The sequence below is a fragment of the Phoenix dactylifera genome, chromosome 14, assembly GCF_051530095.1.
Source record: "Phoenix dactylifera cultivar Ajwa chromosome 14, Ajwa_hap1_PhDact_Kaust_v1.1, whole genome shotgun sequence".
Lineage (NCBI taxonomy): Eukaryota > Viridiplantae > Streptophyta > Magnoliopsida > Arecales > Arecaceae > Phoenix > Phoenix dactylifera.
In genome coordinates, this window is record NC_143203.1 from 12,577,114 (window position 1) to 12,598,733 (window position 21,620).

Here is a 21,620-nt window from a genome sequence, read left to right on the forward strand (position 1 = left end):
TTGGAAGATGGATCGAGTCCACGACTAAATTTTGGAGAGGATAGATTTAGAAGCTAAAAGAAAATTTTTTTATCATCAAATACTATTGGATTACGAAAATAGGGCGGAAGGAGATCGTGAGCCGCGAGCTGCATCGCGATCGCGGTGAAGAGGATCGCGATCGCGAGCCCGCTCAATCGCGATCCCACAAGCGATCGCAATCGCGATACTGATTGCCCGCTGGATCGCGATCACGAGCTGCAAGCTGCATTGCGATCGCGGTGAAGGAGATCGCGATCGCGATCCCACACACGACTCTCGATCGCAAACCCCCGTAGGATCATGATCCCAATAGTAAGGGAAAAAGACAAGGAAAATAGCATAATTTCAATATTTTATTTTATTTTTAATTAATATAAATATGATTTTTCTTAACAACGTTAGAACAACCATTATATTAGGGGCATTTGTACAATAAGAAAGTTTTACGAGGGTATACATACAAATATCAATTTTGAAAAGATATTCATGCAAAATCCGATATTTAGAAGGGTATCCATGCAAAAAACCCTTAGATTTATTGTTTGAATTGGCTTCTGTACTGCAGGACGCACTAAAGGGTTTAAGGGATCCGGCCTTATCTTTAGATGGGCAACAGAAAAATAGGATCACCATTTTCACTGGATAGGGAAGGTTGGTGTTTGATTGATGTCAAAAGATGGCACCAGAAAGCAAGTTAGAGGTGCAAATTAGCATGTTGCTTAGTGTTGCCTAATGGGTCCATCAGCAGTTGTACGGAAGTAAAAGATAGTAGGTTGTCTAAATTGCTGAGCAGAAGCAGGTCTGACTTGCTTCTTGGACTAGTCTCGATGAGGGTTTAAATCAATTGCTCTGTTAAGTTGTTGGGTTGCCTCAGATTTGTGCTCTTTATTCAATATATTCTGAAACAATGATTATTCTTTTTCTTTTGATTATTTATAATTTATGTGCAACTATTTTGATCTCCAAAATTGCACAACATAGCAATATGCAAATTGTGGTGGGTTGATTTTGGAGCAAAGAAGCACTTTGTCTACTAGACGTACACTAGATGAAAGTGAGGCTATTATTCTATTTCAATCAGCCACTGGTGATGTTACCCTCATGCCAAAAAGATTTTTTTTTTTTTTTTGAGACAGATTTATCAAACCACTCTAGTGTAGGTACATCCTACTGAGTTGATAACAGCAGAGCATGAAGGCAAGGGGGTGAAGGAGTCCCAGAGAACAAAGCCCAAACAACTGGCCACATCAGTAGCAAGCTAATCAGCTGCAGCATTGCATTCTCTACAGCTGAAAAGCAAGTTCAATCACATACCTTGCAAGCAAATACTTGCATTGGTAGTATTCTAGTTTCATGCCTCATGGTTTAAATCTCCCAGCGGTTTAATTTGGTTTTCATTAATCGAGAGGAAAAAAACGAACTACAGTTAGCCATTGACTAGTATTACAAAATTGGAATTCATGAATTTATGGAAAAATAATAATATGTGCTGCTGCTGCTGTTTTTGTTGCTGCTGCTTCTGTACTTAATGTTTTATCATCACTTGTATATGGATGCATCACTTAGTTTAATTTTCTTTATGCTTCTGGAATCTATATTAATTTGTTTGCAAACTTCTATTACAAACGTACCTGAACAGTTTCTAATTATGATTTTTTACCATTTGACAAAAGATGATTAAGCCAGTCCCAAAGCGCAAGTAACAGATACGAATGTGCCAAAGAACATATTATCAGTTTTATGGACATGTGGTCTGACAAAAATTCTATTCCAGTTAAAGTTATTCTACATATGAGAAAAAAAATTACAAGATATTCCCATGCATGTTATTAAGAGTTTCACTGTCTCCCCTTTTCAGTACCATATTTGTTTTATGTGACAGGTAAATGTTCCCAAATTTCTTTGATCCAGATCTTTCCTATAAATCATTGCAGTAAAGTGATGGATGATTAAATAAATGACATTGCATGAAACAAAGTCCCAGGCTCAACATCCATACCTCTATAAAGTTAGGATGTGTATTCACAATTTATCTCTCAGCAGAGATACTCCCTCTATAAAGTTAGGATGTCTATTCACAATTTATCTCTCAGCAGAGATGTTATCTGCAAAGAGTTTCACGTTAACCTTTCACATTGGGCCTTGCTTTAAGTTTAAACCAATCAAGACTTTGTGGCATTTGAAGTGCCTGTTTGGATAATCTTGTAAAAACCCACTAGATCGAATTGGGAATGCTCGATCGAAGATAAAGAGGGTTAGGTGAAGGGTGAGAAGAAGAGGAAGAGGGGGAAGGTGGGGGTTTGGTGGGGGGGGAGAGGCCTGAACACCTCAAGTAGAAAATATAGACTTGTGGAGGTCATTTTTTCCTCTCCTCCACAATGGTCTTGAGGAGGTCCAGTCGAAGTGGGTCAGGCCTGGCCTTATGTACTTTCATATTGGAAATTCTGTTCCCGATCACAAATCTTGCGGGATTATCCAACAGGCCCTACAGTGAATAGATGAATCTGTCGGGTCAGTAAGTTATTACATATTTTGAAGGATCTTAGAATCCGCAAACTTTCTAATTGAGCTTCAGCTATTGAGTATTGACAGACTTGGATGGATTGGTGCACAGAGCACTATAATGCTCCTTTAGCAATGACCATTGGACCAGCCCTTCCTGGAAGAATTCTCTCTTCAGCATGAAGCTTAGTTTTTGTTTGTTCCCAGGATCGGTCAGTCCAGGCAGTCAATCCATGCTAGTTAAGTTATTCGTGGATGGAATCTTCCAGTAATGAATGAATAGTAGAATCTTTCCTTTTTTCCTTGACTTTTTTGGTGGGGGATCCAAAAATCTTTAATTTGTATATATATATTTTGCTATTGGAAATTCGATACTGTGCTGGCCCAAGCAGCAACACTAGAGAGCAAAGACAATATATTTACAGAAACATGCTTTATAGTGTATTTTTAAGCAAGAAGCATCAAAAATTGATCTAATCACAAATATACAAGAAATATCTCAAAACTGACCGATAAACAAAATAAGAGTCATAAAGGCAAGCGAAATCCATATGCTCGTGCATGGAATATTGGAGAGGTGCTGATAGAGAGAGTAAACAATAGTGACACCCCAAGGTGAATACAATAGCAATATTGAAAATTTGAAATCTTGATCTCATTTAAGAATAGATGAATTTGTTGACAATCCCGTGTAACTAATATGCTTCCAAACAGAATAATATCTCTAATATTATCTGTACTATTATAACATTGATTTCTTGGCATGGGAAAAAACATGTCCAGGTCAGGATTTCTAGAGATACAATTTCTCTTTATGGGAGGATTTTTCCTTTTGTGCCCTTCAAAGTATGAAATTTGCATCTTTACATCCCTGTCATTTTCCTTTCATTTTTGTCATACTACCTTAGTTTGGCCAGGTTAAAAATAACTTGTCATCAACTACATTATCCTCAATTTTTATTAATTCTTTACACTTCAAGGTTAATATATGAATTTGGTGTTCAATTTCTAATATGAAAGAGCATATCTGCAAAAATCATTGAAAGGATAAAATGATAATATAGCACTCATTTGGAGGACATCATCTAGTAGCAGAGGTGTACATGAAACCATAAGATTTTGGAAGGACAACCATGCAAGTTTCAGACTTTTGGGAAGTTATTTTAGTACTTATCACTTTTGAAGGGTATGCATGCATAAACACTTTTTTCTATCAAATACTGATGTTTTAGCTTCTGCTTCCTCATTGCCTATAAAGGCTCAGCTACTTTTCTCTTATAGACTCTCCCATCTATTCCTGCCTATTTAAAGGAGGGGGTTTAAAGAAAAGTGTTTTTTTGAAAGGCGTACATGTAAATATTCTCTCTCTCTCTCTCCCTAAAGATGTCACTTTAGCCTCTGCTTCTTTGATCCTCGTTAAGGCACATCTTCTCTTCTATCTCCACCTATTTAAGAGGGGAAAGAGGAGGAGAGGGAGGGTGCACTAGCCACAAGAGGGACAGCCTCCATCAAGTTAAATAAATTATAGAAATATATTTAAATCAGATGGTAGATCACAGTTATACATGATTCCTCACATGTGCATTGCACATACGCAATGCTACTCTGGACATGTCAACCTTAAACATAAAGTATAGAACTGTAAACAATCAAAGTTTATGAACATCTACTGGCCAGCATACAACTTGAAAATGACTTTCATCATGAGGTGGTGAAATTCATGATTGAGGCACTTTGCTAGAAAGAGACCTACAGAAAACCTGAAAGAGGAGACTGAAACTTACCATATCGTATCCATAGTTTCAGCTTAAGAAACCAGGAACAACCCAGTTAGATTCCCTTGTAATTGGAAAAACTAAGGATGCAGAACTATAAACCTCTCGCAGTTTTTCATCCAATCTTTGGGAATTTACCACATACAACACTGATATATGAATCATAGTGCACTCTACATGTCAACCTAGTATAACAAAACATCATAAAATTTGGCAAAAACGAAAGCTAGTGCACCCGGAATATGTATACAGATACATATAGATGTACATATACACATACATATACATATATATGTATATGTATATAAATATAGACACACACAATACATATATATGCTTTATCTTCATATAAACAACAATCCAATAGCACAAGCTGGAAACAGAACTACAATTGCACATTTGGATAACAGTAGCCAAAAGCATTCTTCTTCTTCCCTCTCTAACAGAAAATTACTTTCATAAAGAGGACAGGAATACCTTTGTAAGAGGATGCTGTAGTAGAGAGAAAGACAAACAATTGATAAATGCAGTCATTGTTTTAAGAGCATGTGCCTGAATTTCAGCATCCATACACTTCCATTTCTTCAATTTGTTGCCATAAGATCTGCCACATGAAAAAATATGTATATACTCTAAAGTTAGAAAAACTGCAAAAGAAATCATCTAACATAGGAATCCAATTCCGAGAATGTGAAATAAAGTTGGAGTGATGTCACATTGATTCAATTTTTTATCACAAAATGTCAAAAGCTTCCTTCTTAAACTTTACTTTTGAATCGCTTGAACTTACTACTGGAACCAGAGGGACGGGTAGCAATTGGCCTCTGTAAATTTATAGATTGCCTTATGTTCTTTGCCAGATCTGGTCAAGATTTACCACTGACAATCTGGCATTTTTTCTTGGGCTTGCCTCTTTTTACAGTTTTCCACGGAGGCACACTCCTTAAGTTGGTTTTCCATGACCCTATGAACCAAAATCAGTGTAACAGCATCCACAACTATTTTTCCTATACCTAACCTTATCCGACCCTCAGTTCACTATCTAATGCCATCTCAAGTACAACTAATGCAACCCAAGCTGGAGCCATATCTATATAATCGATTCATCCTTTCTACCAAAATACAAGTCATGAAAGGAGCCAAATCCTCTCTTTTTCCTTCTCTCTACCCATGCACAACCCACTTTTAGAGTTTAAATCAGTCATAAAGTCTCTCTCTCTCTGACACAAAAGTTGGACCCAACAATTCTTTAGTACTCGATCTCTAAAACTTCTTCAAGTCTGAATCAGGCATCGTTTCCATGCTTTCTGATTTATCATAGGACAATACCCAGACACAGTTTCAAGGAAATATGTATACAATGAAGGCCCTATATCTTAATGGTTGCACAATATGTTAACATAGACTTAGAGCATGAGCATTGGGTGCAGGTACATGTCAATGTGGCACGTCATTGTGTTTAGGTTTTCTATTCTCTAAATTCCTCTTGCAGACTCATAACCAGATAACTTCACCATGTCTAAGTGGTGCTGCAGGTATTCTGAGTAAGTTGAAGGACCTAATTAACAAAGGTTGGACCTCTCTTCTGTTTTAAACTGTTTTTTAAGTATTAGATATGTGATAGTTGTTTTGTCATGTCTGAAATGACTGGTGGCATGCCCACCATTATTCTCAACAGTAATAATGATAACAATAATAATAGTAGTAATAACAACAACAATCCAATCAAGTTTTGTACGACTCATTTTGAAATGCCCACTCAGCTTGCAAATTATAAATCATACGAGGAAAAGTTAATAGAAAGAGCATGGTAGCATGTAGAAAAGTGGTCAAATTTTCATTGCCAAACTACGCTACAGGATGAGAAAGATCCTTAGCAAATTTGGGGTTAATGACCCTAGAAGTAAGGGATTTGATGGTAATTCATTAACTAGTACAATGGGGCTTTGTCTCAGGATTGATCTTGTTTTGGTTCCTGCTCAGCATAGGAAATGCATGAAGGAAATACAAAGTTTAGGAATGTTAAATAATTAAGCATAGAGATTGTATTAACTGCTAGTTGAGATTTCATAAAAATATAGGGCTTGCTAAATCCTTCCAAAAGCATGGTACAGATTGGGATCAGACTTGTTCTTTCAAAGTTTAAGGCACCAAGATTATTATGGGTAAACACTACAGTTTTTTGCATTGTTTCTTATCCAAACTTGTAGCTAGTTAGTTCTTCCATGTTACTTTACATTTAGTTGTATTTTTTGGCAATTTTTGTACAGTCAATATGTGTCATTTTGTATTAATGGAATTTGATCTCATGGTTGCCGTACAAGTCCACTTTGAGCCTTAAGCTATATTTCAAAGTAACCCCAAAAGACAAATGTGAGAAACTACCCCAAGCAACCCGTAAGACATGGTTAGAAGTATCACTCAGTGATGGTAGAAACACTGGATACCTCAACTTCAGACCAAACCGACCTCAACAGCCTCGGTATAGACCGAGGTAAACAACTTCGGCCCCAGCTGAGAAGCCCGCCAACCGACGTGAACTTCGTATCCGACTGAAGAGTTAGTCGACAAGGACTGACAGTCCTGGCAACTGACCGTCGTGACGAGTGACCGTTGTGGAAGCTCTGCATTTGGCGCACAGTCAGTATTGTACGCCGCCCACGCCGAAGCCGTACTACTGATCGCTGCCTGATGACTAGTGCACATCAAGTCAATGCAGGTAACGACAAAATCGACTCTCCTCCCGGGAGACCTCAGGTATGCGATATCATACAATATCAATCACAGAGAACCATCCATTGCTAAAATTTCTCTCTTCCATAATGTTGCCTCTCTATTCTGACTTAGGCATCGAAGGATCCTCTGCCGAAAATTCTTCGGCAAGCGGACTTCTTGCACGCCATCCCCGGAGTAAGCCAGCTCCAGCGCACCTCGGCCACTCCATTCAGCTCGGTTCCCGCCAAGCTTAATGTCATTCCGGGATGTGATCCAACCTCAATCCGAATTCAGCGGCAACATATTAGTGCTAGAGGAAGGACGCCCCCAATTACATTGTTTCCAAGGGAGAGATCATCAGCATGAGGTTGTGAGGAGCATGCATTGCGTGTCATGCCTCGCAACGCTGTGCTCCACCTTCCAAGGGTTGTTCCGAAGCCCAAAATCAACTCCGCCGAAATAATCCGCCGTGCAGGTAAACAATGAGCAATTCAACCTGCTCATTCAGCAAATATAGGTGCTCACCACAGCAGTTTAGGGCCTGCAGCAGGCAACGGCATGACCGAAACCAATCCGGCCAAAATTCGATCAGCCCAGCCACCACTCTCAGTCGCCAACGCATCACATACCCCTATTCAGCCACCACTCTCGGGGCAGAGACTCAAAACAGTCTCGTCAAAGTCGACGCACCCGACCGAACAATCCTTGTCAGGATGGAAAATGGCATACTCCAAGCCTCCATTCGGGCAATAACTCTATTCAGAGCCTTTCATCTCCTTGCCACGCGGAGCCCCCGCCTCAACAAGGTGCGACCTCAGTAGGAGAATTGAGAAGATGGGCCAACAAATTAAGGCCCTCAGGGGACAAGTTCCAAGGGCAAACAACAACCTCAACTTCTCCTCAGAACCCCCTTCTACTAGCAAATCATGAAGGAACCAATCCCATCTTAGATCAAAATGTCCCAAGTAGAGCCATATGATGGCACTTCGAATCCTCTGGATCACCTAGAGAGCTTCAAAGCGCTCATGATGCTGCACAGAGCCACCGGCAAAAATCGAGCAAAAGAAGTACATCGAGCTCAGTTCATCCGAGCGAAAAAAAGAAAAAAGATAAAGGGTGTAACTTCATTCCTCGCCTTCCCCGCCTTCGCCGCGGGACTTCATTCCTCGCCTTCTCCACCTTAGCCGCCGCTGACCTCACCCTCCTCGCCGCCGCTGACCTCGCCCTCCTCGCCGCCATCTCCGCTTCCACTAGCCTCATCGCCTTCGCCGTCTTCGTCACTTTCTTCACCAAAGTCAGGTTGAAGGCCAGAGAAGTCCATCTCGGGCAAGAGTTGCTAGGCCCAAGCTCGGCATTCCTCGAAGCTCGTCGCAAAGACGTCGATCGCGTTCTCCTCGTACTCGTCATTGCACTGGTTCGAGGAGCAGTATTCCTCGACTGCCTTAGCGACCCTCTACTATGCTTGGAGGACAAGCTCCTTGGCCTCAGCGAACTTCTTCTTGGCTCGAGCAATATACTCTCTTGCCTCGTTGGCCTTCCACTAGGCCTGGACTAGCTTCACAGAAAAGCTCTGTGGCCCTCTACTCAACGGCTTTGAAGGCCTCCCTAGTGGTGGACAGTTGGCTCTCCTTTATTTTTGCCTGGGTCCGCGCAGTTGAGGCGTGGGCTTCGCCAACTCGATCTTGTCTTCGGCAGCCTTGACCCTCTCCTCGGCCTACTAGGCCTGCTCCTCGGCAGCCTCCGCACTCTCCTTGACCAGATGGGCCAGCTCCTCGACAACCTCCCACCTTGCCTGGAGCTCCGAGCCACGCTTCGTGAGCATCATGATTGACTCATACATATAGTTGATCTCGCAAGCATACTGAAAAGAGAAAAAAGGGTTGGTTGCCGAAGTGAACTTAATGAATATTTGTAAGTCAGAAGCTTACCTGGATGACCGAGGCGAAAGCCCCGTTGAATAGCTCGTCGATATTGACGGAGTGCATGAGATCCCTGTTAGTTCGAAGTTGCATGGCTCGGACCATCTCCTTCGCCACCTTGGGGGTCATCAAAGCCGAATCTGGTTCTGGGACTAACCACCTCGGGACGTAGATCCTTTAGGTGAAGGGCAGAACTGAGGGGCCCTCCTCAACTGGAGCGAACGAGCTCGGCCTGACCAAGCAAAGGCAAGGTCTCCGGGGGCAACCGACATGAAGGCGTGGCGGCGGCACGAGGTTGTGCTAGGACGACCTCCTCCAAAGAGGCCAACCTGATCGGCGGTACAATCTCAACCTCGGCGTCAATCTCCACATTCTCCCCCCAAGGTACGGGCACCTCAAGGGAGACCTCGAGGACCAAGGCCTCGGCAGGAACTTCGGTGGTGGCCTCAACAGTAGGGACCAAGGCCTCGACAGCAACCTTAGCAGTGATTTCGGTAGCAGGGGCTGACGAGGACTCCCCTCTGGACTTCTTCCTTTGGGGGGCTTCGCCTTCAAATGCCGCGGCCGCCCTCTTCCGCATCTTCTTGCGGATCACAGCCATGTCAGTCATCATCGCTACAACAGCAGCAAAATTGAGGATGAGGTCAGAAAAGAATAGAACAAAGTGAAAAGATAGAAAAAATTCAGGAGAAGCTTATTCTGAGGGTCGGCCAAGCTCAGACCGACATTGATCGGCATCTCCTCAAACAACTCCTGCAGGGCAGGAATCTCGAATCGATATTGGAGAAGTTTGTCTCCAAGGCCCCTTGATCGTTGCCAGACAACCTAGGAGGCGATTCAAATTTCTCCTGAATGTCCTCCGTACGGTTTCAAACAGCCATAGCTGCTCGAAAGAGACGAAGAAGAACCTCCCTTTCTATCCATGGATGGAAGAGGGAGTACCTCGAATCAACTGGTGTCCTTTCAAAAGAGAAATGTACCACCAGTTGTTGTCTCGAGGATGCCGCTTCAAAGTGAAGCATCCTTGGAAAAGCGAAACCGAGGCGGGAATGTTCCAAAGAAGGCAGAGGGAGAGAAAGCCGATGAGGATCCGCCAGAAGTTCGAGACCAGTTGGGTCAGAACGAGGTAGTAGACCCTCAGCAATTGGACGAAAAGGAGGGAAGGGGAACTCTCAACCCGGCCCTCAAAGTCTCCTCGTACAGGCCGAGCCGAGGAGGTATGGTAACCCGGTCACTAGGACTGGCAAGCTCGAAGACAACTCGGGAGGAATGAAGTGTTGGGCTCAGGCGATGTCCATTTCCCCTTATGTGAGGGCGGACACCCTGCAGTCCGGGCCCGATCGGACCTCAAGCTCAGCCAGAAGCGATGGCTGCCAAGCTTGAGAAAAATGGCCTGACGACCAACTTCTCTCTGATGCACTGACCCTAACTTCACTCATGTAGAAATCACAGAGAAACAAAGAAGGAAGATGAAGAAAGAAGGATAAAAAATAATGCAAAAGAAAGAGGCCGAGCAGCCAAGGAATGGGTATCCACCGAAAATGGCGAAACACGTTGGACGTCGATATCGAAAAAATGGAACTTTGTCGGAGCACCGCCCAGAAGTCTGGACACTTGAGCACTCAAGCAAAAAAGCAAATGAAGCAATAAACATAAAATGAAGGGAGGGGCCATCCTTATATAGGGGCGCAGACGGCCCTGATCGAACCACCGGTTTGGCTACCAAGGCAGATTGAGCCACGTGTCAGCTCAAGGTACGGTGCGAGCGATTCACCAAAATCGCTGCAGTAATAAGCCTCAAGATAGCCCTCCATTAATGGAGCCTCGGGATGGCCCAAATATGGTGACGCTTCGAGAAGTCGGATCAACGCATTTATTGCCCCCTAACAAAGATTCTGTCCTCGATTGAGGTGACAACGTGATTTCTGTCGCCACCTCAACTTCGAACCAAACTGACCTCGACAGCGTCGGTACAATCCGAGGTAGACAACTTCGGCCTCAGCCGAGAAGCCAACCAACCAAGGTGCTCCGACTGAGGAACTAATCAACACGCGCCGACAAGAACTGATAGCACTGGCAACCGACCGTCGTGACAACGACTAGTCGTTGTGGCAGCTCTACATTTGGCGCGCGGTCGTACCATACGCTGCCCATGCCAAAGCTGTGCTAATGACCGCTGCCTGGTGATTGGTGCACATCATGCCGACCAAGATAACGACAAAATCGACTTCTGTATGTGAAGGGACAGTCCGAAAGACCTCAGATATGTGATATTATGCAATATCAATCACAGAGAACCACCCTCTGCTGAAATTTTTTGCTTCTATACTATTGCCTCTCTATTCTGACTTAGACATCGGAGGATTTTCCATCGAAAACTCTCCGACAAGTAGACTTCTTGCAGGCCATCTCCAGAGGAAGCCAGCTCCAGCGCACCTCGGCCACTCCATTCAGCTCGATTCCCGCGAACCTCAAAGTCATTCCGAGTTGTGCTCCGACCTCGGTCCGGATTCAGCGGCAACACTCAAAAACTCCAAAGTTAAAAATAAAACTGGCCCAGGCTCAATTTGAAACTAGGGACAGTTTCAAAGTTCTAGACAAATTTGGTTTATAGTGCCAACTGTAATGTGTATATAGGTTGAATGATTTTATTATTTAAATTTTTTGATTCTTTAATTATTTGGAAGCATTTTATTTTGACTAAACTTAAACGGTTTTGAAAACATTTGGAATCACTGTTACATTAATTTCTGAAGAGATTAAGGATAAATAATTTATTTTGACATGGGTTGCCTATACTAGAACTTAAAATTCATTAAAAAAAAAATTGAGAGAGATGAGTAAATATTTCAGAATAAACATTTTTATTTCATAAACATTTTATTACCATATATTGAACTCTCAATCATATAGAACACTCAAAATATGTCTTTCTGAGGAAACAACCAAAATATTGCATATGAGGGTCTTACATAGTCTAATATATATTGATAAGATATCAAAAACATTAATCTTGACCAGCATTCTTTTTCTTCATTATATTAGTTTTTTTTCGCTTTAGTTGTACTTCTGAATTTGTTTATTTTTTGCAACCAAATAACCAGAACTAGAGAGAAACCACCAAAACTGCTACACTTGCCAAAACCAAAACTTATTTGGTCTAGCCAAAACCTATTTTGAAGTTGAGTTTTCAAACCTTAGTCTAGATAATAAAACTTAACATCCATTCAAACAGCATAACTGAGCCAAGTTCATTAAGGCATAAGCATCAAAGTGAGTTATATATAAGCTAAAAGAAAGGACAAAGAAACTTATGTGGGCATAAGATTACATAAACTAAAAATAAACAAGGACAGATGCAACATTATTTCCTATGAAAGCAACCTGTTAAACTTTTGAAGTGCAAGATATGGAATACGGCATAAATATTACATAATACAGATATACTGGCACAAGAAATCTTGAAAAATAGAACATATTGTGCCAAAGACGCATTGTATCTACCAATACATATATATTCTTTTTACACATATTAAATAAAGCATAGCAAGTTTTCATTACAACATAAACCATACTCCATACAATAATATCAAATCCACAAACTCTACCATTTACTTGTTATTCAAATCAATAAATCAAAAGCCATGCTCCATACAGTAATGCTAAAATTAATGATCCATCATCGAAAGGTCAAGCCCTCTCCTCTTATCTTCAAAGGTATCCACAAAGTATTCAGATGTAAACAGGACGCATCCGAAGTCATTTTTTAATTTCAAGAATACGATAACCAAAGATTTGTAATGGACTGTAGCCATATCCAGCAAGTATCAAAATCCGATACACCATGCACAAGGCATGAAATTTAAAGTACTTGTAGTTCTTAGGTTTAAACCTGTTATGGGGGAATTGAGCCGCCATGCCCCACGTGATCGGCACGCGTATCCAGGAAAGCTACAGCTGCCCTATGATCCAGCACTCCGACCCCGAGTCGGACCTCCTCGGCTCCGCAGCCCGACCCCGGGTCGGCTGCCCTATGATCCAGCACTCCGACCCCGAGTCGGACCTCCTCGGCTTCGCAGCCCGACCCCGGGTCGGCTGCCCTATGATCCAGCATTCCGACCCCGAGTCGGAGATCTTTTGATAACGACAGGCTATTCTCCAGAGGCACGCCGCGGCCTCCTGCTCCACTACTCCCTGCAACGGCTGTACCCGATGCTGCCCACGATCTCCTGTATCAACCGTACAAAGCGGAGCTCCACTACGCCCTGCCATGACCGTACCCAGCGCTGCTCCACGACGCCCCGTAACGGCCATGTCAGTGGCCATTCTATCGTGCTCCACGACGACAAACCCCCCTGAGAGACCTCCCAGCCAGGTATATATGCGGCTGGGGGGAGAAGGGGGGGTAAGCAATACCTCCCAGAGCACTCTCTCCCACTTGTGATTATCATCTCTCCTCCTCCAATCTCCTCTGACTTGACCGTCGGAGGGCCATCACCACCCTGGTGGTGGTGCAAGGCTTGTTTGCAGGTTCCTTGGCGGAAGGTGGAGCGCAACCAGCACCAACCAAGACAACTCAGGCGGAACCCCGTTCACACCGTCGTGTCAATCGTTCTCGGTTTGGACCACCAGCAACAGTTGGCGCTAGAGGAAGGGCCGAATCTCAGAACGATCGTAATGGCACGGCGAGGTGGTCGCGGAGCTTCCAATGCTTCCGGTCGCGGAGCCTCTCGCGCCTCTGGCCGGGAGGCTGCTGCGTCCCCAACACACTCTCAGCAGCATTCCACCGCTTCTCCTCCCATTCAGACGGTCGAACCTGCTCAGTTCGACCAGCTAGCCCAGCAGGTTCGCACCCTCGCGGAGGCAGTGCAGAATCTGCAGGGTGTGATCTCTCGGGTGCCGCAGCGGGCTCAGGAGCCGCTGCTCCCCGAGCACTCGCCTCTTCCTCACAACCCGCGCTCCTTCCTCTCCCATGGAGAGGAGCGCCGGCGCGGGGAGGATTCTCGAGTGCGGTCCATTCTGCCAGGACCTTCTCATCGGAGCTGCGCGGGGTACGAGAGGCGGACCCGGGCGCGTTCTCAGACACCCCAGTCCTCGAGGGGCCCGCACTCCAGTCGGTCCCCCTCGCGCCGCTCCTTGTCTCCCACCCACCGGTCGCGCTCCCTGGACCGGCGGGTGGACGATCTCCACAGACAGCTCCAGGTCCTGAAGGGCCACTCCAAAGATCCCTTCGCCGACTTGGAAATCTCCTCCCAGCCGGCGCTTGCCTCAAGGATCCTGCGAACCCTAAACCCGCCGGGGTTCAAAATGCCGGCGATCGAACCCTACGACGGGGCGGCGGACCCACGGGACCACGTGGAGAGTTTCAGGACTCTTATGCTCCTCCATGGAGCATCGGATCCTCTCCTCTGCAAGGCCTTCCCGGCGACCCTCCGCGGCCCGGCAAGGGCGTGGTTCGCCGGCCTGGAGGCTAATTCCATCCAGTCCTTCCACCAGTTCACCCGTCTCTTCATCAGCCATTTCGCCGTCAGTAGCCGGCGAAGACTGGTCTCCGACTCCCTCTTCGATGTCCGGCAGAACGAGGGAGAGAGCCTGCGGGATTATCTCACCCGCTTCAACAAGGCAACACTGGAGGTCCGGAATTTGAGCCAGGAGGTGGCTCTCTCAGCCCTGAAGCGAGGCTTCCGGAAGGGCAGACTCACCTTCTCCCTGGACAAACGCCTGCCGCGGAGCTTCCCGGAGCTGTTGTCTCGGGCAAACCAGTATGCAGACGCCGAGGAGGCAGCCTCCCACCGGAACAAGGAGGCCGCCGAGGCCCCTCTAAAGCCCGGGAAGAAAAGGCGAAAAGAGGCACCCCAGAGGAGGAGCCCGATGCCTCAACGCCGGCGCAGAAGCCCGTCACCAGCAAGGAACCACGGCGCCACACGCCCTCGTTCTCCGCACCGACGCTTCAACCGGTACACCCCACTCCTGGCCCCCCGGGCCCAGATCCTCATGGAGGTCAAGGGGCGGGAGGACCTCCCGGTCCCGAGGCAGATGAAGAAGATCCCTGGGAGGAAGCCTTCTCGGGCGTACTGTGAGTACCACCGAGACCACGGCCACGATACCGAAGACTGCTTCCAGCTTCGGGACGAGATCGAGGCTCTCATTCGCCGAGGGCGTCTCGGTCGATATGTAAACGACCGACGTCCCCCCGCAGACCCGCGTCCAGCCGACCCGGCCCCTCAGGAGCCTCGGGAGCAGAATCGACCCGTTGCGGGAGTGATCCACACCATCACTGGGGGCTGCTCTCGGCCCGTGAGGAACGCAGGGGGCTCGGCGGAAGTATCAGGAGTGGCCGTCGCGAAGAGGCAGCGGGTCGGAAATGTAATCACTTTTTGTGATGAAGATGTAAAGGGGGTTCAGACTCCCCACGATGACGCCATGGTGATCTCTCTCACTATGGCGGACTATGATGTAAGGCGTGTTCTTGTGGATAGTGGAAGCTCAGCTGATATTTTGTATTACGAGGCCTTCCAAAAGATGGGCTTTTCCCGACAATTGTTGCACAAAACATCCACCCCCCTCATAGGATTCACTGGAGACGCTATCTCGGCCGAAGGTGTCATCGAGCTGCCTGTGACTGCGGGCATTGCACCCGCAGAAGCCACGGTGCGGCTCGGGTTCTTGGTCGTCCGTGTCCCCTCGGCCTACAACGCTATCCTCGGACGACCCGGACTGAACGCCCTTCGCGCGGTGGTTTCTACCTACCATTTGCTCATGCGGTTCCCCACAGCGGCCGGGATTGGAGAGGTCCGAGGTGACCAGCCGACCGCACGGCAGTGTTTCCTAGCAACTCTCAAAGGGAAGAAGCCCATGGAGGCCCTAAGCGTCGAGTCACTTGACGCCAGAGACGAAGTGGCCTTGCGGCACGGGGAGCCGGCCGAGGGCGTAATCGAAGTTCCCCTCGAAGAAGGCCGCCCGGACCGCACGGTCCGGGTCGGTGCCAACCTCGACTTGGAAGCTCGGCTCCGGTTAGTGGAATTCCTCCGAGCCAATGCAGATGTGTTTGCCTGGTCGGCGGCCGATGTACCTGGGATCGACCCGGAGGTCGTTTCTCACGCCCTCAACGTCGACCCGACCCACCGACCAGTAAAGCAAAAGAAGAGACACTGTGCCCCGGATCGGATCCGGGTGGTCGACCAGGAGGTAGACAAACTCTTGGAGGCAGGTTTCATAAGAGAGGTGAGCTACCCCGAGTGGCTGGCAAACGTCGTACTTGTCCGGAAGGCGAGCGGGAAGTGGAGGATGTGCGTCGACTACACCGACCTGAACAAGGCGTGCCCCAAGGATAGCTTTCCGCTTCCACGGATAGACCAACTGGTCGACGCGACTTCCGGATATCAGCTACTGTCTTTTATGGACGCCTTCTCCGGCTACAACCAAATAATGATGGCTCCACAGGACGAGGAGAAAACTGCCTTCATAACAGACCGGGGGCTGTACTGTTACAAGGTAATGCCCTTCGGTCTGAAGAACGCTGGCGCCACTTACCAGCGCCTCGTCAATAAAATCTTCAAGGAGCAGATCGGCCGGAATATGGAGGTGTACGTGGACGATATGCTGGTAAAAAGCCGCCATGCAGACCAGCACATTGCAGATCTGGAGGAGACTTTCACCACCTTGCGAAAGTTTCGCATGAAGCTAAACCCAGCGAAGTGCGCTTTTGGTGCTTCGGCCGGGAGGTTCCTCGGTTTCATTGTCAACCAGCGCGGGATCGAGGCCAACCCGGACAAGATCAAAGCCATCCAAGATATGTCCCCTCCGACCAAAGTGAAGGAGGTTCAGGAGCTCGCTGGAAGGGTCGCCGCGCTCGGACGATTTGTGGCAAAGTCGGCCGAACGCTGCCAACCATTCTTCAAGGTGTTGAAGCGCCCAAAAGACTTCCTCTGGACGGCCGAATGTCATGCGGCGTTCGACCAGCTCAAGGAGTACATGGCGTCTCCTCCCCTGCTGTCCAAGCCGCAAGAGGGGGAGATGCTCTACCTTTACCTGGCGGTCTCCCCAACCGCAGTCAGCGCAGTACTGGTTCGGGAAGAGGCAAGACTTCAGAAGCCTGTATACTACATCAGCCGAGTCCTCCGGGATGCCGAGACGCGGTACACGAAGGCTGAGAAGATCGCCTTCGCGCTGCTGACTGCGACCAGGAGGCTTCGCCCCTATTTCCAGGCTCATTCTGTCACCCTTTTGACCGATCAACCACTGCGGCAGATTCTCAGCAATCCAGAGAATGCGGGACGGCTGGTGAAGTGGGCAGTAGAACTTGGTGAGTTCGACATCCGCTACCAGCCCCGACCAGCCATCAAGGCCCAGGTGCTCGCGGACTTTCTCGCTGAGTGCACTGTGCAGGAGGCGGAACCTAAGCCGCCGGAGACACCCAGCCTCGATCTCCCGATCTGGACGCTCCACATTGACGGGTCGTCGAACCCTGAAGGTGGAGGGGCTGGGCTGGTCCTCACCAATCCCGATGGAGTGATAGCCGAGTATGCCTTGAGGTTCGGATTTCCAGTGACCAACAATGAGGCGGAGTACGAGGCCCTAGTCGCGGGACTCAAACTCGCCAAGGAGCTCGGCATCCGGCGTCTGAAAGTCTTCACCGACTCCCAGCTGGTGGTCGGGCAGGTTCGAGGGGAGTTCGAGGCGCGGAGCCCGACCATGCAGAGCTACGTCCGGAAGGTGCAAACACTCATTCCCGACCTCGGCAGTGTTGACATTCAGCAGGTCCCGAGGAGCGAAAATGCCAGGGCCGACAGGTTGTCCCGCCTAGTGGACGCAGACGCGCACAACTTGTCGAGGGCAATCTACCTGGAGACCCTGGATGCCCCGAGCATTGACGGGGCTGGAGCGGTGATGGCAATTGATCCGGAGCCGTCTTGGATGGACCCGCTCGTCGCCTACCTCGCCGAAGGAATCTTCCCTGAAGACGAAGATCAGGCCCGGCGGCTTGTAAAGAAGTCCGCCCACTACGTACTTTATGAAGGGAGGCTGTATCGGACCTCGTTTACCGCCCCCCTCTTAAGGTGCCTCCGCCCCGCGGAAGCGGCCTACGCCCTCGGCGAAGTCCACGAAGGCATCTGCGGATCGCACTTGGGGGCTAGGTCCTTGGCGCATAAGATCATGAGGCAAGGCTACTATTGGCCGACCTTGTTGGAGGACTCGAAGGACCACGTGCGGAAATGCGACGCCTGCCAGCGCCACGCCAACGTCCAGAGAGTCCCCTCTGTCCCCTTGGCGCCAATCACCGCGCCCTGGCCCTTCGCACAGTGGGGAATGGATATCCTCGGACCATTCCCCGTCGCTTCGGCCCAGCGGAAATTTTTGATTGTCGCCATCGACTACTTCACCAAGTGGGTGGAGGCAGAGCCACTGGCCACCATCACGGAGGCACAAGTCCGGAAGTTCGTGAAGAAGAACATCATTGTCCGATTTGGAGTACCTCGGGTCCTCATCTCGGATAACGGTCGACAGTTTGATAACAAGCACTTCCGGGACTTCTGCGAGGAATTCGGGATCGAGCATCGGTTCACATCCGTGTCGCATCCCCAAACCAACGGCGAGGCCGAGGTCACAAATCGGACAATCCTCCAAGGTATCAAAGCGCGGATCGGCCGGACGGGGCAAGCTTGGGTCGAGGAACTCGAGAATGTCCTTTGGGCGTATCGGACCACACAACGGACTCCTACTGGAGAGACGCCTTTCAGCCTAACCTATGGCACGGAAGCCGTTGCCCCCGTGGAGCTCGGACTCCCCTCGCCTCGGGTGGCCGCGCACCGACCCGAGGCCAATTCAGAGCAACTCCGAGGGAACTTGGATCTCTTGGAAGAGGCAAGGGAAATGGCTCAGGTACGGATGGCAATGTATCAGCAGAGGGTGGCCCGATATTACAACTCCAAAGTCCGACCGAAGCTTTTCAGAATTGGAGATCTGGTGCTGAGGCGAGCTAAGGCATCTCAACCTACGGAAGGTGGGAAGCTAGCGCCAAATTGGGAAGGCCCGTATAAAGTTCGTTGGGTAAACCGACCTGGCTCCTACCAGTTGGAAGCCCTAGATGGCCGAGAAATTCCAAGGGGCTGGAATTCCGCTAACCTGCGGATGTATTACCAGTAGAACAACAAGGCCAGAAAGACAATTTAAAAAGGTGCAATACTTTTCATTTCAATAATTTCTGGTTACAGTGGCGTGCTCGTGTGATTACAAGGAATTCCCAGAGGGGAATTAGGGAGTAAAGAAAGTAAAGAAGAGGTGGGGACCCAAACCCTCAACCCAGGGCGGCTGCAGTCCCACCAGAAGTGGGTGCTTCTAACCGGAGGCGCCATCCAGCACCTCACCAAAAAGAGGAGGAGCCGCCGCAGAAGAAGCTCCCGCTGCCCCCAGGGGAACGCCGCCTCCAAAGGATATTCCCATCTTCCCCAGTGGTAGGGAAGAGAAGGGATTCAAGGGGGAAGAGTATATGGAGGCGCGGTCCCGGATTGAGCGTCCGGCGCAGAGCTCAACCGGGAGGCTGAACTTCAAGGAGGGGAGATGTGATCCCGGATGAAACGCCTAGAGCGGAGTTCCGCCGGGGAGACCCTCCTTGTTGATCCCAGATGAAACGGCTAGTTGGCTGAAGTTGTAAGGGGAGCGCCTCCCCTTTCCTTCGACAGGAGTCTCTCAGTCATATGCCAAGGAGGAGGTCCGCGATCCATGGCAACCTGCAGCTCCGGCTTGGCAAATTCCATCGTACCTGCACCTGTATTTATAGCCAAGCTGCGGCCCCCTGGTAGTTCCGATACGGGTGGCTCCAATAAATGCAGGCGCACTGAATCCGGAGCCGTTCCGGCTCCCGAGGCGTATCTCCCCGCGATTTCCTAAGCGTCATTCTCCTTAAATCGCATTCTTTGTGCAGGACGATCCGGGTGACGTATACCCCTAGGTCCACGTGTCTCCGCTCGCGCCCAGGCCGCATCCTCCTCGAAGAACCCGCGTATCGCGGCCGCTCAACTAACACTCCTCACCAGCAGCAACTGGCGATCCGATTTCCCAGGTAACGCATTAATTAGCGTTTAATACCCTTCTCGTGTTCCCCCCAGGCAACGCTTGGAGGAGAGGAGAAACACGGTCGCGGCTGGGCACAGAGAAACCCCGATGGGCGGCGAGCGACAAGTGGCCGACCAACGAGTGGAATGTCCCGAGGCTCGGCCCTCGGATGCCTGGCTAACCCGATGATCATCCCGGGAGCAGACTAGCCGGAAGCCCCGACCGGTCGCCTCGGCTTGCGCCAGCCTTGGCCGACCAACGAGCGGAATTTCCCTGAGGCTTGACAACCCTCAGATGCCTGGCTAACCCGATGATCATCCCGGGAGCAGACTAGCCGGAAGCCCCGACCGGTCGCCTCGGCTTGCGCCAGCCTTGGCCGACCAACGAGCGGAATTTCCCTGAGGCTTGACAACCCTCAGATGCCTGGCTAACCCGATGATCATCCCGGGAGCAGACTAGCCGGAAGCCCCGACCGGTCGCCTCGGCTTGCGCCAGCCTTGGCCGACCAACGAGCGGAATTTCCCTGAGGCTTGACAACCCTCAGATGCCTGGCTAACCCGATGATCATTCCGGGAGCAGACTAGCCGGAAGCCCCGACCGGTCTCCTCGGCTTGCGCCAGCCTAGGCCGACCAACGAGTGGAATCTCCCGAGGCTCGGCCCTCGGATGCCTGGCTAACCCGATGATCATCCCGGGAGCAGACTAGCCGGAAGCCCCGACCGGTCGCCTCGGCTTGCGCCAGCCTTGGCCGACCAACGAGCGGAATTTTCCTGAGGCTTGACAACCCTCAGATGCCTGGCTAACCCGATGATCATCCCGGGAGCAGACTAGCCGGAAGCCCCGACCGGCCGCCTCGGCTTGCGCCAGCCTTGGCCGACCAACGAGCGGAATTTCCCTGAGGCTTGACAACCCTCAGATGCCTGGCTAACCCGATGATCATCCCGGGAGCAGACTAGCCGGAAGCCCCGACCGGTCGCCTCGGCTTGCGCCAGCCTTGGCCGACCAACGAGCGGAATTTCCCTGAGGCTTGACAACCCTCAGATGCCTGGCTAACCCGATGATCATCCCGGAAGCAGACTAGCCGGAAGCCCCGACCGGTCGCCTCGGCTTGCGCCAGCCTAGGCCGACCAACGAGTGGAATCTCCCGAGGCTCGGCCCTCGGATGCCTGGCTAACCCGATGATCATCCCGGGAGCAGACTAGCCGGAAGCCCCGACCGGTCGCCTCGGCTTGCGCCAGCCTTGGCCGACCAACGAGCGGAATTTCCCTGAGGCTTGACAACCCTCAGATGCCTGGCTAACCCGATGATCATCCCGGGAGCAGACTAGCCGGAAGCCCCGACCGGTCGCCTCGGCTTGCGCCAGCCTTGGCCGACCAACGAGCGGAATTTTCCTGAGGCTTGACAACCCTCAGATGCCTGGCTAACCCGATGATCATCCCGGGAGCAGACTAGCCGGAAGCCCCGACCGGTCGCCTCGGCTTGCGCCAGCCTAGGCCGACCAACGAGTGGAATCTCCCGAGGCTCGGCCCTCGGATGCCTGGCTAACCCGATGATCATCCCGGGAGCAGACTAGCCGGAAGCCCCGACCGGTCGCCTCGGCTTGCGCCAGCCTTGGCCGACCAACGAGCGGAATT

The 21,620-nt window shown here is 49.5% G+C and overlaps 1 protein-coding gene across 5 annotated transcripts in view; it reads right to left on the reverse strand.

The window, feature by feature from the left end:
• Positions 1-21,620, reverse strand: part of LOC103719138 (BTB/POZ domain-containing protein) — a 43,895-nt gene that overhangs the window by 16,725 nt on the left and 5,550 nt on the right. For all 5 annotated transcript variants that reach the window (XR_005507643.3, XM_088710856.2, XM_008808238.6 and 2 more), the window contains exon 2: positions 4,776-4,902. Coding sequence is in view for 3 of the 5 variants with exons in the window: in XM_088710856.2 (XP_088566982.2) it covers positions 4,776-4,902 (127 nt within the window). In the remaining 2 variants the exon portion in view is untranslated. The remainder of the gene's footprint in view (positions 1-4,775; positions 4,903-21,620) is intronic.